The sequence below is a fragment of the Cherax quadricarinatus genome, chromosome 12, assembly GCF_038502225.1.
Source record: "Cherax quadricarinatus isolate ZL_2023a chromosome 12, ASM3850222v1, whole genome shotgun sequence".
NCBI classification, from domain to species: Eukaryota; Metazoa; Arthropoda; class Malacostraca; order Decapoda; family Parastacidae; genus Cherax; species Cherax quadricarinatus.
This window is the reverse complement of record NC_091303.1, coordinates 24,244,009-24,256,239: the sequence shown is the minus strand read 5'-3', so window position 1 is coordinate 24,256,239 and position 12,231 is coordinate 24,244,009. Positions and strand designations below refer to the sequence as shown.

At 37.4% G+C, this 12,231-nt stretch overlaps 1 protein-coding gene across 4 annotated transcripts in view; it reads left to right on the top strand.

Moving 5' to 3' along the window:
- Positions 1-872: 872 nt before the first annotated feature.
- The window catches only part of LOC128686617 (deoxyribonuclease TATDN1), a 192,546-nt gene continuing 181,187 nt past the window's right edge, over positions 873-12,231 (top strand). Inside the window, exons 1-4 of one of the 4 annotated variants that reach the window (XM_070084275.1) lie at positions 873-1,198; positions 1,317-1,403; positions 6,094-6,199; positions 11,174-11,241. In XM_070084275.1, the coding sequence (XP_069940376.1) occupies positions 11,202-11,241 (40 nt within the window). In that variant the 5' untranslated portion in view covers positions 873-1,198; positions 1,317-1,403; positions 6,094-6,199; positions 11,174-11,201. The other 3 variants (XM_070084276.1, XM_070084274.1, XM_070084277.1) reach the window with 3 other exon arrangements.

The window sequence follows — 12,231 nt, the reverse complement described above, 5'->3', positions numbered from 1 at the left end:
TGTTGTCATATGGGCATGGCATTTTCTAGGGTGGTCATAGTTGCACGTCCCATCTGTTTTTCCAGATTTCCCATGCCAGCAGATACCAAGTGCATAGTATGTGCACAGGCTTGGTTTCCGCTTGCCTTGGGTTTCTGTGACTGTATTCCCTGTTGGTGCATGTTTCCCTGTCTTACTTCTATCCTCCCTAGCACCAACAATGGAGCTCCCACCAGTTGTTTTTGGTAATTTATCCTCACTATTGCTATTGCATATGTATGTATGTACAAAATTCAAAACCAAGATGGCGCGTCTCCTGCCCAGACGCAGGCTTTCCGTTTTCTATGACAAATATTCTTAAATACAGTATAGACCATCTATTTACCTATAAATTACCGTATTTCCGGAAAATATATACAGTATTTTCCACACCTACTGCTCCATAAACATACTTATCTACGTTCATGTTATCATTGTGGGTTATAGATCTACTCAGGCCTCTAACTGCATTCCTATAACAATAATTTTTATTATTTAAGAGATAAGATAAGATTTCGTTCGGATTTTTAACCCCGGAGGGTTAGCCACCCAGGATAACCCAAGAAAGTCAGTGCGTCATCGAGGACTGTCTAACTTACTAATTTACTTCTCTCCTAATATTATTCCTAATGCTAGACACAGATATACTAAATTTATATTCTACATTCTCCTTCTGGGTACTCGTCTTGGCTAACATATCAACTTTATCATGAAGGAGTAATCCAATGTGTGATGGAATCCATAGCAATTGTGCATTAATTCCTTTGTCCCTGATTTTTGAGTATCTATACCTGGCTTCTCCAATGAGCATGTTATTGGAGTCATTATACGAGTCAAGAGCATTCAGTGATGACACAGAACCAGTAATGATGATAGAGTCAAGCTCAGTAAACTGTTAGTGGCCCTACAAACCCAACAGACGATCATTCATATTATTACGATTTCGTGAGTCAAGAAGAACAATGTCTGTCGCCTTCTCCATTAACATTCGTCAAGGGTAGACATCTCGATCTCGCCTGAGCATCAGTGGCAAACTTTGAGACGGTTGTCCTCATCTAATTTGTCCGCCGGGCACGTTACGGGAGGGACACCTGTCGTCAACTCAATTTTAGCCAGCTCCATTTTCCGCTTGAGGATATTTTCTTAACGGTTTTGGTGGGAAGCCGGTTGCAGAACTCAGGTGAGGGCGTCCTGCTCTACTAACACTTGTCTAGGGATCCACCTGATCTACTGGGAAAATTCTATTTTTTGTTTCTATTTACAAATGGACTCAAGTTCATTTTTTTTTCATGGCTCAGCTTTGGGCAGTATCTTCTCCGTACACCAGGAAGCAGTGTTGGGTACTGTGTAAGCCGCCAGCGGCCCACAACAACAAACTGAATAAGGTCAGTCATTTTGTATTTAGGCTTTGAGTATAAAATAATGTACATAATTTACACATTATAATTTTAATACAGTAGTCTAAATGGCAGACATGTTATGGACACATAAAAGTGCATTTACCCCCAATGGAAATAAGCCAGTATGACACTTTTTTTTTAGGTTATCCTAGATAATTTGCACATACGTTACTTTTGTGTACCTGTACCTAAATAAACTTACTAATTAAGTGGAGCAATGTGACATTTCCAACATCCGTCCTAACAACTGTGCTGACATCTGTTGTCCAAGACTTGCAAATAGATATCAAATATTGATATCGGGAATATTGTCTATGAATATTGTCTCTCATGATTGTCACCTTGACAGTAGCCTTAAGTTCTGGACACATATACAAGAAATCACCAAGAAAATCTCCAAGACTGTAGGCATACTATCAAAGATGCGGTACTGCGTTCCACAATCAGCTCTCCTGGCACTGTACCATTCACTCATATACCCTTATCTTACATATGGAATTTGTGCATGAGGATCAACAACATCCAATCACCTAAAACCCCTAATAACCCAGCAAAAGACAGCAGTAAGAATGATAAATTCCCACTCCCACCAGCATACTCCACCAATTTTCAAAAGGCTAAATCTGCTCACCATTAAGAACATCCATACTTATTCATGTGCCTACTACATACACAGAACAATACACGCAAATATAAACCCTCCACTCAAACTTCTCACCAACCTAAACAGGACTCACGACCATAACACAAGACACATCTCTTTTTGATATACCTTGTGTCCATATAACTGTGTAAAAACTCTATGCAGGGGCCCGAGACTGTTCAACTGCCTCCCAGCATACATAAGGGGGATTACCAACAGACCCCTGGCAGTCTTCAAGCTGGCACTGGACAAGCACCTAAAGTCGGTTCCTGACCAGCCGGGCTGTGGCTCGTACGTTGGTTTGCGTGCAGCCAGCAGCAACAGCCTGGTTGATCAGGCTCTGATCCACCAGGAGGCCTGGTCACAGACCGGGCCGCGGGGGCGTTGACCCCCGGAACTCTCTCCAGGTAAACTCCAGGTAAACATAAAAGGCCCCAAAATATGGAATTCATTACCAGAAGACATTCAAGTAACCCAGTCTGAAAATCAATTTAAGACTCTTCTCAAAAGTCACTTAATCACCCTAGACTAAACGCTAAATACTCAGTACACACATACTCACTTATGTACTCCCACATCATAACTTCAACAATCACTTTGAACCTTTTATCCATTGTTGACAGGAATATAATGGAATCATTGTTTTCACAAAAAGCATTTTTGAATATATGAATATATCTTTTGTCTTATACAAATTTTGATTCATTTATAATTAATAATCTACTGTACAACTATGAAATAATTACTGTCCTACTGTACAACTATGATATACTCCTTAGTGTTAAGTAGTCTGTAAGCCAATAATCTTAAGTTGGCCCATAATGCCTAGGCATAATAGAGGCTTTCTTTGCATTACAACCCACTATTGTAAATACAAAATTTCAATGTACTGTTTGCAAAGACATAAAATAAATAAAATAAATTAAAATGAATAAAGCTTGTCTCTCTTGTATTTGTTAGAAAACTTGTTGTTTGTGTTATAATTGTTAAAGTTTTTCTATCTTGTAATTGTAACTGTTACCTATTCTAGGTAATTTACACATATGTTAAACCTTGTATGATAACTGTACTTATGTGTATCTGTACCTAAATAAACTTATTTTACAGACCTTTTTATCTTGTGATTGTTACAAAGCTGGTCTGTCGTGTGATTGTTACAAAGCTGGTCTGTCATGTGATTGTTACAAAGCTGGTCAGTCGTGTGATTGTTACCGAACTGGTCTATCTTGTGATTGTTACAAAGCTGGTCTATCTTGTGATTGTTACACAACTGGTCTATCTTGTGATTGTTACACAACTGGTCTATCTTGTGATTGTTACAAAACTGGTCAGTCGTGTGATTGTTACAAAGCTGGTCTATTTTGTGATTGTTACAAAGCTGGTTTGCCTTGTGATTGTTACACAATTGGTCTATCTTGTGATTGCTACAAAGCTGGTCTATCTTGTGATTGTTACAAAGCTGGTCTATCTTGTGATTGTTACAAAGCTGGTCTGTCATGTGATTGTTACACATCTGGTCTATCTTGTGACTGTTACACAGCTGATCTATATTGTGATTGTTACACAGCTGGTCTATCTTGTGGCTGTTACACAGCTGATCTATCTTGTGATTGTTACACAGCTGGTCTATCTTGTGATTGTTTCAAAGCTGGTCTCGTGTAATTGTTACAAAGCTGGTCTATCTTGTACAGGGAAATTTATACAGTGAGTGCTACAGTTACATCTTGCAATTCAACTCCATCTAAAGGGCACACAACTGAATGCCAAGTAAAGGCCTATTAACCCTTTGAGGGTCGACAGGCCCTCTCCGAAACTCGTTCTCAGGGTCGGCCAAATTTAAAAAAAAAAAATTATTTTCTCTTATGAAAAGATAGAGAATCTTTTCCCGATCATAAAGACACCAAAAGTTTGAAATTTGATAGAAAACTTACGGAATTATGCTCTCGCAAAGTTAGCGGTCTCGGCGATGTTTACGCATCGGCGATTTTGCCCACTTTGAGCCCCATTTTCGGCCAATTTCACTGTACTAGTCGACAAAAAACATGAATATTTCGCTAGAACTCCATTTTTTCTATCGAATGGGTGCAAGAAACCACCCATTTATAAATTCAACTATCCAGTACAGTGGTCAGAATTTAGCAATTTTGCCAATTTCACACAAATTTCAAAAGATGCCAATTTCCGAATAGGGTCCAGAATAAACAAGAAAGACATTCCTGGCACTAAAATGACATTTCCTCTAGTCATTAGTCACGTCTCAAGGCCCCTCTTATATTCTTTTGCTTTCCACTTTGAATTTTTATTCTCACAAAAAATATAAGATTTACTGTTATGCAGACTACTGCATTAGTGTAAAAAATGGTATAAATATTATTGGTGCACTTGTGAAAGAATATTAGACTCACCAGTTGACGTGTATTGCATGCTTGGCACGATTTGTTTACTTTTGAAGTTTGGTAAAAATCGAACATTTCTGCTACTTTGAGCTCAATTTCAAGGCACCTTTCATTGTAAAACCAGTCAAAATCATCTCAATTTCTGTAATATGTCTTCCATTCTATAAAATGAGACCAAGAAAACTAGAATACAACAATAAATACCATACGAAAATACACTGCAAAGTCGCTGATTTATTAAAAAAAAATGGTCAAAGTTTTTTTTTTCTCATTATGCACTATGTGCTGCAGGATTTTTTTTAGACTGTGCACACTGACCACATAGACCCATTCTTTCATATGAAGGCCTACCAGCTTTCTCCCACTAGATTTGAGGCCGCTAGAATTTATGAGTACTAGTACGTCAAAAACCCCTACGCGTAAGACGTACTAGTACGACCAAAACCCTCAAAGGGTTAATATTCCGACAAGGCTAGATATACGTATTATTATAGTCCAGGAAAAAAATGAACCTCAAAAATAGTTGCAATGGAAGGTTTTTCAGGGGTATCTAGTCCAGAATAACCTCCTGCATAACATATAAAAAATCCACAGAATTCCTAGCTCAGGAAAGCAACCAAATCAATAGAAAACCAAAATGACAAAAAAAAAAACATTATGAAAAATCAAATTTCAAAATTTTAGATTCCATGCTAAATAATATGTAGCTTTTCCTGCTTGGTCTGTGCTCCATTAAATTTGTCCACCCATGTTATGGAAGATACACAAAGTTAGCACAGTTTCCCCCCCCCCCTCCATAACACAAGATTAATAGGAAAATCTAAAAAATCAGTTTTAAAGGAAAGTAGAGGAAAAGGAAATTTTATTGTTTTTGCATTACAGTATTTGGCATTCTGTAATGGATGAGAAGGCTAGACAGGAGGTGTGTGCCCCAGTAGGAGGTGTGTGCCCCAGTAGGAGGTGTGGGTGATATAGTTAACAAATTAGATAACATCATGTCAAATAATAGTAAAAGCTTAATTTTTGGCCTCTGTGCTGGAGGCAATGATGTTGAGAATGCATGGAAAGAAGAGTTGGTGGCTGAGTACAAGGCAGTTATTGGTCTAATTAAATCAAAGGGATCCCACTCATATGTAGCATTTTACCTAGAAGAGGGTGGGCAGTGATTGGGTGTCGAGGGCAGTTGGTGTAAATTGCTGGCTAGACAAGTATTCCAAAGATAAATTCTGTGGCAAACATGAGGACATCAAAAATATCAAAAGCTGTTCCACAGGTATGAGAAATGAACTCTATATAGGAATTTGCCATGTCATCATAGGTAGTTCTATTATGCCATGGTTTTTTTTCTGAAGATAGGAGCCCCCATCTAATAGTAATGGTGAGATGCTTCAGAGGATTTGTCATACATCATATTTTTGGCTTTGACATGGCTGATATAGAATTTCTATTTTCAAGATACCTGTCAGTGTAATACATTGATATGTAAATGTAATTTTACTTGTTTCATCAAATGTAGAATGTACATGATAAGATTTTATTCAGATTCTTAATAACCCAATCACATTGGTGCATCATTGGTGACTGTTGGTGTGACCTACAACAGTCTACTAACACTCAGGTACCTACTTACTACTAGGTAAACAGTAGCAGCAGGTGCAAGGAAACACATCCAAAGTTTTACCTGTTCCAGGACTGATCCACAGTTTCCTAGTGTGTGTGAGCTGAGGACACTTATCATGTGGGTCAGTATTTTACTGAGGAATCTCATGGCTTTTGTAGTTGATTGAGCATCAACAAAATTAGGCAGATGTGAGTCATTCCCTATTGCCACCCAGGAGATTTTTCAATAATTATCTCCTGAGGTGCTCAGACTCCCCTGTGTCAAATTTTATTGGTTTATTTTGTGTAGAAGGTTTTTCTTAAACTTGTCGAAGATGGTGAGCTTGCTTAACTGATGTAGTGTTTTAACTGTCTGGCATTTGAGTATTCAATTTTCAGTCATAATATAATGAGTTTATTTTAATAACCCTGCAACAATATCTTAGTCTATTAATTAAATAAATTATAAATGACATAACATCGGTAGTCTACAGTGAACATAGCTTCCATTCCTCATGAAATATGAATGCAATACAGTATAATAAAAAAATTCTGTAGTATTTGACATGCTGTACCTACAGTATCTGAACTTAAACTTTTTATGCAGCACATTTCATAATACAGATTATTCTGACCATTTGATAATTTTGTACAATATTGTACTGGTTCTGTTCAGCACCCATGTCCAACACGTAGCAAAAAAATATCCAAAATGGTTGGGATTCTCTCTAAAATACGTTACTACATACCACAATCAGCCTTACTCTCACTATATTATTCACTCATCTATTCCTACCTCACATGTGCTATTTGTGCTTGGGGTTCAACAGCGGCAACCCACCTAAAGCCAATAATAACCCAACAAAATGCCGTAATGAGAATTATCTCTTGGTCCAATCCTAGGCAACACACACCCCCACTCTTCAAAGACCTAAACTTACTCTCTGTACAGAACATCCACACCTACTACTACACAACCTACATTTACAGAACTATAAATTCTAATATTAGCCCTGAACTAAAACACTTTCTTGATAGTTGCAACAGGACCCATAGACATAATATGAGACACAATAATCTCTATGACATTCCTTGTATCCGGTTAAACCTCTACAAAAATTTGATGTACATAAAAGGGCATAAAATCTGGAACTCCCTGTCAGAAAACTCTAGAACTGCAGACTCAGTCACCATTTTCAAAACTACTGTCAAAAAACATCTTATCTCCTTAACTCACCCCATCATTAGCTAACCAAATAAAATGGAAATCACCTTATTTTCTTTTTTGTATCATGAACACAACCAAAACAATATAGTCCTACACTCGTTAAATATAATTCCCCCTAATTTACACTTACACCCACCCAAATGGCTGTAAATATAAAATTCCTAATATAGCTGTTGCCTATTAAATCTTAAGTTAGTCCTAAGTCCACCTAAGACACTCTTCCAATATTTTTATTTTATTTTATTAACACATTGGCCGATTCCCACTAAGGCAGGGTGGCCCGAAAAAGAAAAACTTTCATGATCATTCACTCCATCACTGTCTTGCCAGAGGGGTGCTTTACACTACAGTTTATAAAACTGCAACATTAACACCCCTCCTTCAGAGTGCAGACACTGTAGTTCCCATCTCCAGGACTCAAGTCCGGCCTGCTGGCTTCCCTGGATCCCTTCATGAATGTTACTTTGCTCACACTCCAACAGCACGTCAAGTATTAAAAACCATTTGTCTCCATTCTCTCCTATCAAATGTGCTCACGCATGCTTGCTGGAAGTCCAAGCTCCTGGCACACAAAACCTCCTTTACCCCCTCCCTCCAACCTTTCCTAGGCCAACCCCTACCTCGCCTTCCCTCCACTACAGATTTACACACTCTCGAAGTCATTCTGTTTTGTACCATTCTCTCTACATGTCCAAACCACCTCAGCAATCCTTCCTCAGCCCTCTGTACAACAGTTTTGGCAATCCCGCACCTCCTCCTAACTTCCAAACTACGAATTCTCTGCATTATATTCACACCACACATTGCCTTCAGACATGACATCTCCACTGCCTCCAGCTTTCTCCTTGCTGCAACATTCATCACCCATGCTTCACACCTATATAAGAGCATTGGTAAAACTATACTCTCATACATTCCCCTCTTTGCTTCCAAGGACAAAGTTCTTTGCATCCACATACTCTAAGTGCACTGCTCACCCTTTTCCCTTCGTCAATTCTATGATTCGCCTCATCTTTCATAGACCCATCTGCTGACATGTCCACTCCCAAATATCTGAATACATTCACCTCCTCCATACTCTCTCCCTCCAATCTGATATCCAATCTTTCATCACCTAATCTTTTTGTTATCCTCATAACCTTACTCTTTCCTATATTCACTTTTAATTTTCTTTTACATACCCTACCAAATTCATCCACCAACCTCTGCAACTTCTCTTCAGAATCTCCCAAGAGAACAGTGTCATCAGCAAAAAACAACCGTGACACTTCCCACTTTGTGTTTGATTCTTTATCTTTTAACTCGACACCTCTTGCCAAGACCCTCACATTCACTTCTCTTACAACCCCATCTATAAATACGTATATTGAACAACCATGGTGACATCACACAGCCTTGTCTAAGGCCTACTTTTACTGGGAATTAATCTTCCTTGTTCCTACATACTCTAACCTGAGCCTCACTATCAGTAACCTACCTCCTATACCATACACCTGCAACATCTGCCACATTGCCCCCTATCCACCCTGTCATACGCCTTTTCCAAATCCATAAATGCCACAAAAACCTCTAAATATTGTTCACCTATATGTTTCACTGTAAACACTTGGTCAACACACCCCCTACCTTTCTTAAAGCCTCCTTGTTCATCTGCTATCCTACTTTCCATCTTATTCTTAATTCTTTCAATAATAACTCTACCATACACTTTACCAGGTGTACTCACCAGACTTATCCCCCTCTAATTTTTGCACTCTCTTTTGTCCCCTTTGCCTTTATACAAAGGAACTATGCATGCTCTCTGCTAATCCCTAGGTACCTTTGCCTCTTCCATGCATTTATTAAATGTTTGCACCAACCACTCCAAAACTATATCCCCACCTGCTTTTAACATTTCTATCTTTATCCCATCAATCCTAGCTGCCTTACCCCCTATCATTCTACCCACTGCTTCACGAACTTCCCCCGCACTCACAACTGGCTCTTCCTCACTCCTACAAGATGTTATTCCTCCTTGCCCTATACATGAAATCACAGCTTCCCTATCCTCATCAACATTTAACAATTCCTCAAAATATTCCCTCCATCTTCCTGTTACTTCTAACTCTCCATGTAGCCCTTTGACTGTTTCGGCCATATATGTATATATATATATATATATACGTCTTACGAGTCAGTGTTTCAGACGTATATATACTCAATAATTCTAGCGGCTTCAAATCAAGCAGGAGAAAACTGGTAGGCCCACATGTGAGAGAATGGGTCTGTGTGGTCAGTGTGCACTGTATAAAAAAATCCTGCAGCACGCAGTGCATAATGAGATAAAAAAACTGACCATGTTTTTGGATTAAAACACTGACTTTGAGGTGTATTTTCCTATAGTATTTATGGTTGTATTTACATTTTCTTGGTCTCATTTGATAGAATGGAAAACATATTACAGAAATAGAGATGATGTTGATTAGTTTCACGATGAAAACGACCTTGAAATTGAGCTAAAAGTAGCGGAAATGTTCAATTTTTACCAATATTCAAGAGGAAGCAAATCACACCACACATCCAATACATGTCAACTGGGGAGTCTAATATTCTTTCACTAGTGCACTGATATTATTTATGCAATTTTTACAATAATGCAGTAATCTGCATAACAGTAGATCTTCTATTTTTTGTGTGAATAAAAAATCAAAATAGAAAGCATGAGTAATATAAGAGGGGCCTGGAGACGTGACTAATGAACAGAGGATATATTATTTTAGTGCCAAGAATGTCTGCATTGTTTATTCTGGACCCTATTTTGAAACTGGCATCTTTTTTAATTTACGTGAAATTGGCCAAATTGCCAGTTTCTGACTACTTTATTGGGTAGTTGAAATTGGTAAATGGGCAGTTTCTTGTATTCAGTTGATAGAAAGTAGCTATGAGTTTGGTCGACAGGAACAATGGAATTTGCCAAAAATAGGGCTCAAAGTCGGCGAAATCACCGATGCGTATGTATCGTCAAGATCGCTGACTTCACCGGAGCGTAATTCAATAAGTTTTCGATAAAATTTCGTACTTTTGGTGTCATTACCATCGGAAAAAGATTATCATTTCATAAGAATTTTTTTTTTTTTTTTTTTTTTTTTTTTTTTTTTTTTTTTTTTTTTTTTTTTTTTTTTTTTTTTTTCCAAAAATTTTTCAACACCAGGAGACACTTCAGGATTTGGGGTTGCAACAACCAAAGCGTTAATAACTCTCCTCTCCTATTTTTAAATGACAAATCCATTTGTTCCATAGGCTTCCTCAGCTTGTTAATCTCACTCCAAAACTTTATCATATTTTCAACAAAATTTGTTGATAACATCTCGCCCACTCTCTCATTTGCTCTTTTTTTACATTGCTTCACCACTCTCTTAACCTCTCTTTTTTCTCTCCATATACTCTTCCCTTCCAATATATAAGCTTTAATAGAAAGAGACAAATCCAATCCTATTACTAAATTTACCATTTGTAATATTGTTATATGATTCGTAGTACCTCAGTATTGTAAATCTAATTATGTATGTGTCCTGCTAGGTATTTGTCTAATTATGTAGTATTTATCTAATAATGCATGTTCAAATGTACTGCTCCATGACCTATATCAATATAGAGTAAGGATTAATATTAGTCTGCCCAAAATGCCTAGGCATGCTAGTGGCCTTCTTTGTAATTAACATTTCACAACATATAAACCAAACATTGTAAGCTTTACAAGGAAATAAAAGATTTTAATTTTAATTTTAATTTTAATTTTTGTTTTAATACTCATATCAGTAAATATTTAACATGAGAATGTGCTTATTATTTTAGCTGTACTGTATATCTAAAGAAATTTTTGAAAATATGAACCTTGTTTCTCTTTCAGATTTGCTGCTCTGAAATACTATAGTTGCATGCTTTCAAGAATGGCTAGTCTTACTCGCAAGTTTATTGGTAAGTAAAGACTACAGAAATTTTCCTGCTACATTCATACTGAGAAGCCACATCTCTCAAGGGAAGGTATTTTTTTTTTTTTCATAATGTAAGCATCCATCACACAACTTTGAATTTTAATCACATATATAGTACTGTAATATAGTAACTTGGATTTTTTTCTCCTTTAGAAAAATTTGTGAAATGTTCACTTTTACCTCCAACTTGACAGATTGTGTGTGATTACCTTCCATATTTACTCGAGCATAGATCGAGGTTTTAAAATAAAAATTTTAAGCAAAATCTGGGGGTCAGCCTTTTCATAAATGCTGTAATACTTTTTAGCTTGAAATTCCTGCTTATTGAGGCCATGTCACACACAGTAAATCCCTACACCTTCGGTATGTTCAGGGCAAAAACCACACTCCAAAATCATTGTAGTCCACTTAAAATACAGCCCTCCTCACTTAGCGACACACTCGTTTACTAATAACTTGGACTTATGACGGGTTCTCTGGCCAGTATGCATACCTAAATAATGCATATTAGAGCTGATTTCCTCTATTCTCTTTATTACAATACACAGTACACTACTGCATAATTATTTAAAAATACAGCCTCTCCTCACCTACTGACGTACTCGTTTACTGACAACTCGGAGTTACAACGAGCTCTCTGACGAGTCGTTATTATGTCCTGTATGAGAACTTGGGTCATGATGGGCAGTGCAGCATCTCAGCATTAAGCATCTGAATCTCCTTCCTACAGCCACTCAGTACATTAGCTTTCACAGTCTCCAAGACTACATATTTGTACAAATTTCTTGTTGTTTTTCATCTTGGAGAAGGAAAAACAATAAAAAAATGGAAGAAGTACAAAAAAGTTCATTGTAAAGGGGTTAGTGATGTATCTCAGCATCAAGCAATCTCCAAGACTATATATTTTGTCTATAAATTTGTACTTTATTGTGCATCCTCTAGTAGAAAATAGTTAGAAGTGCAGCAGCACTTG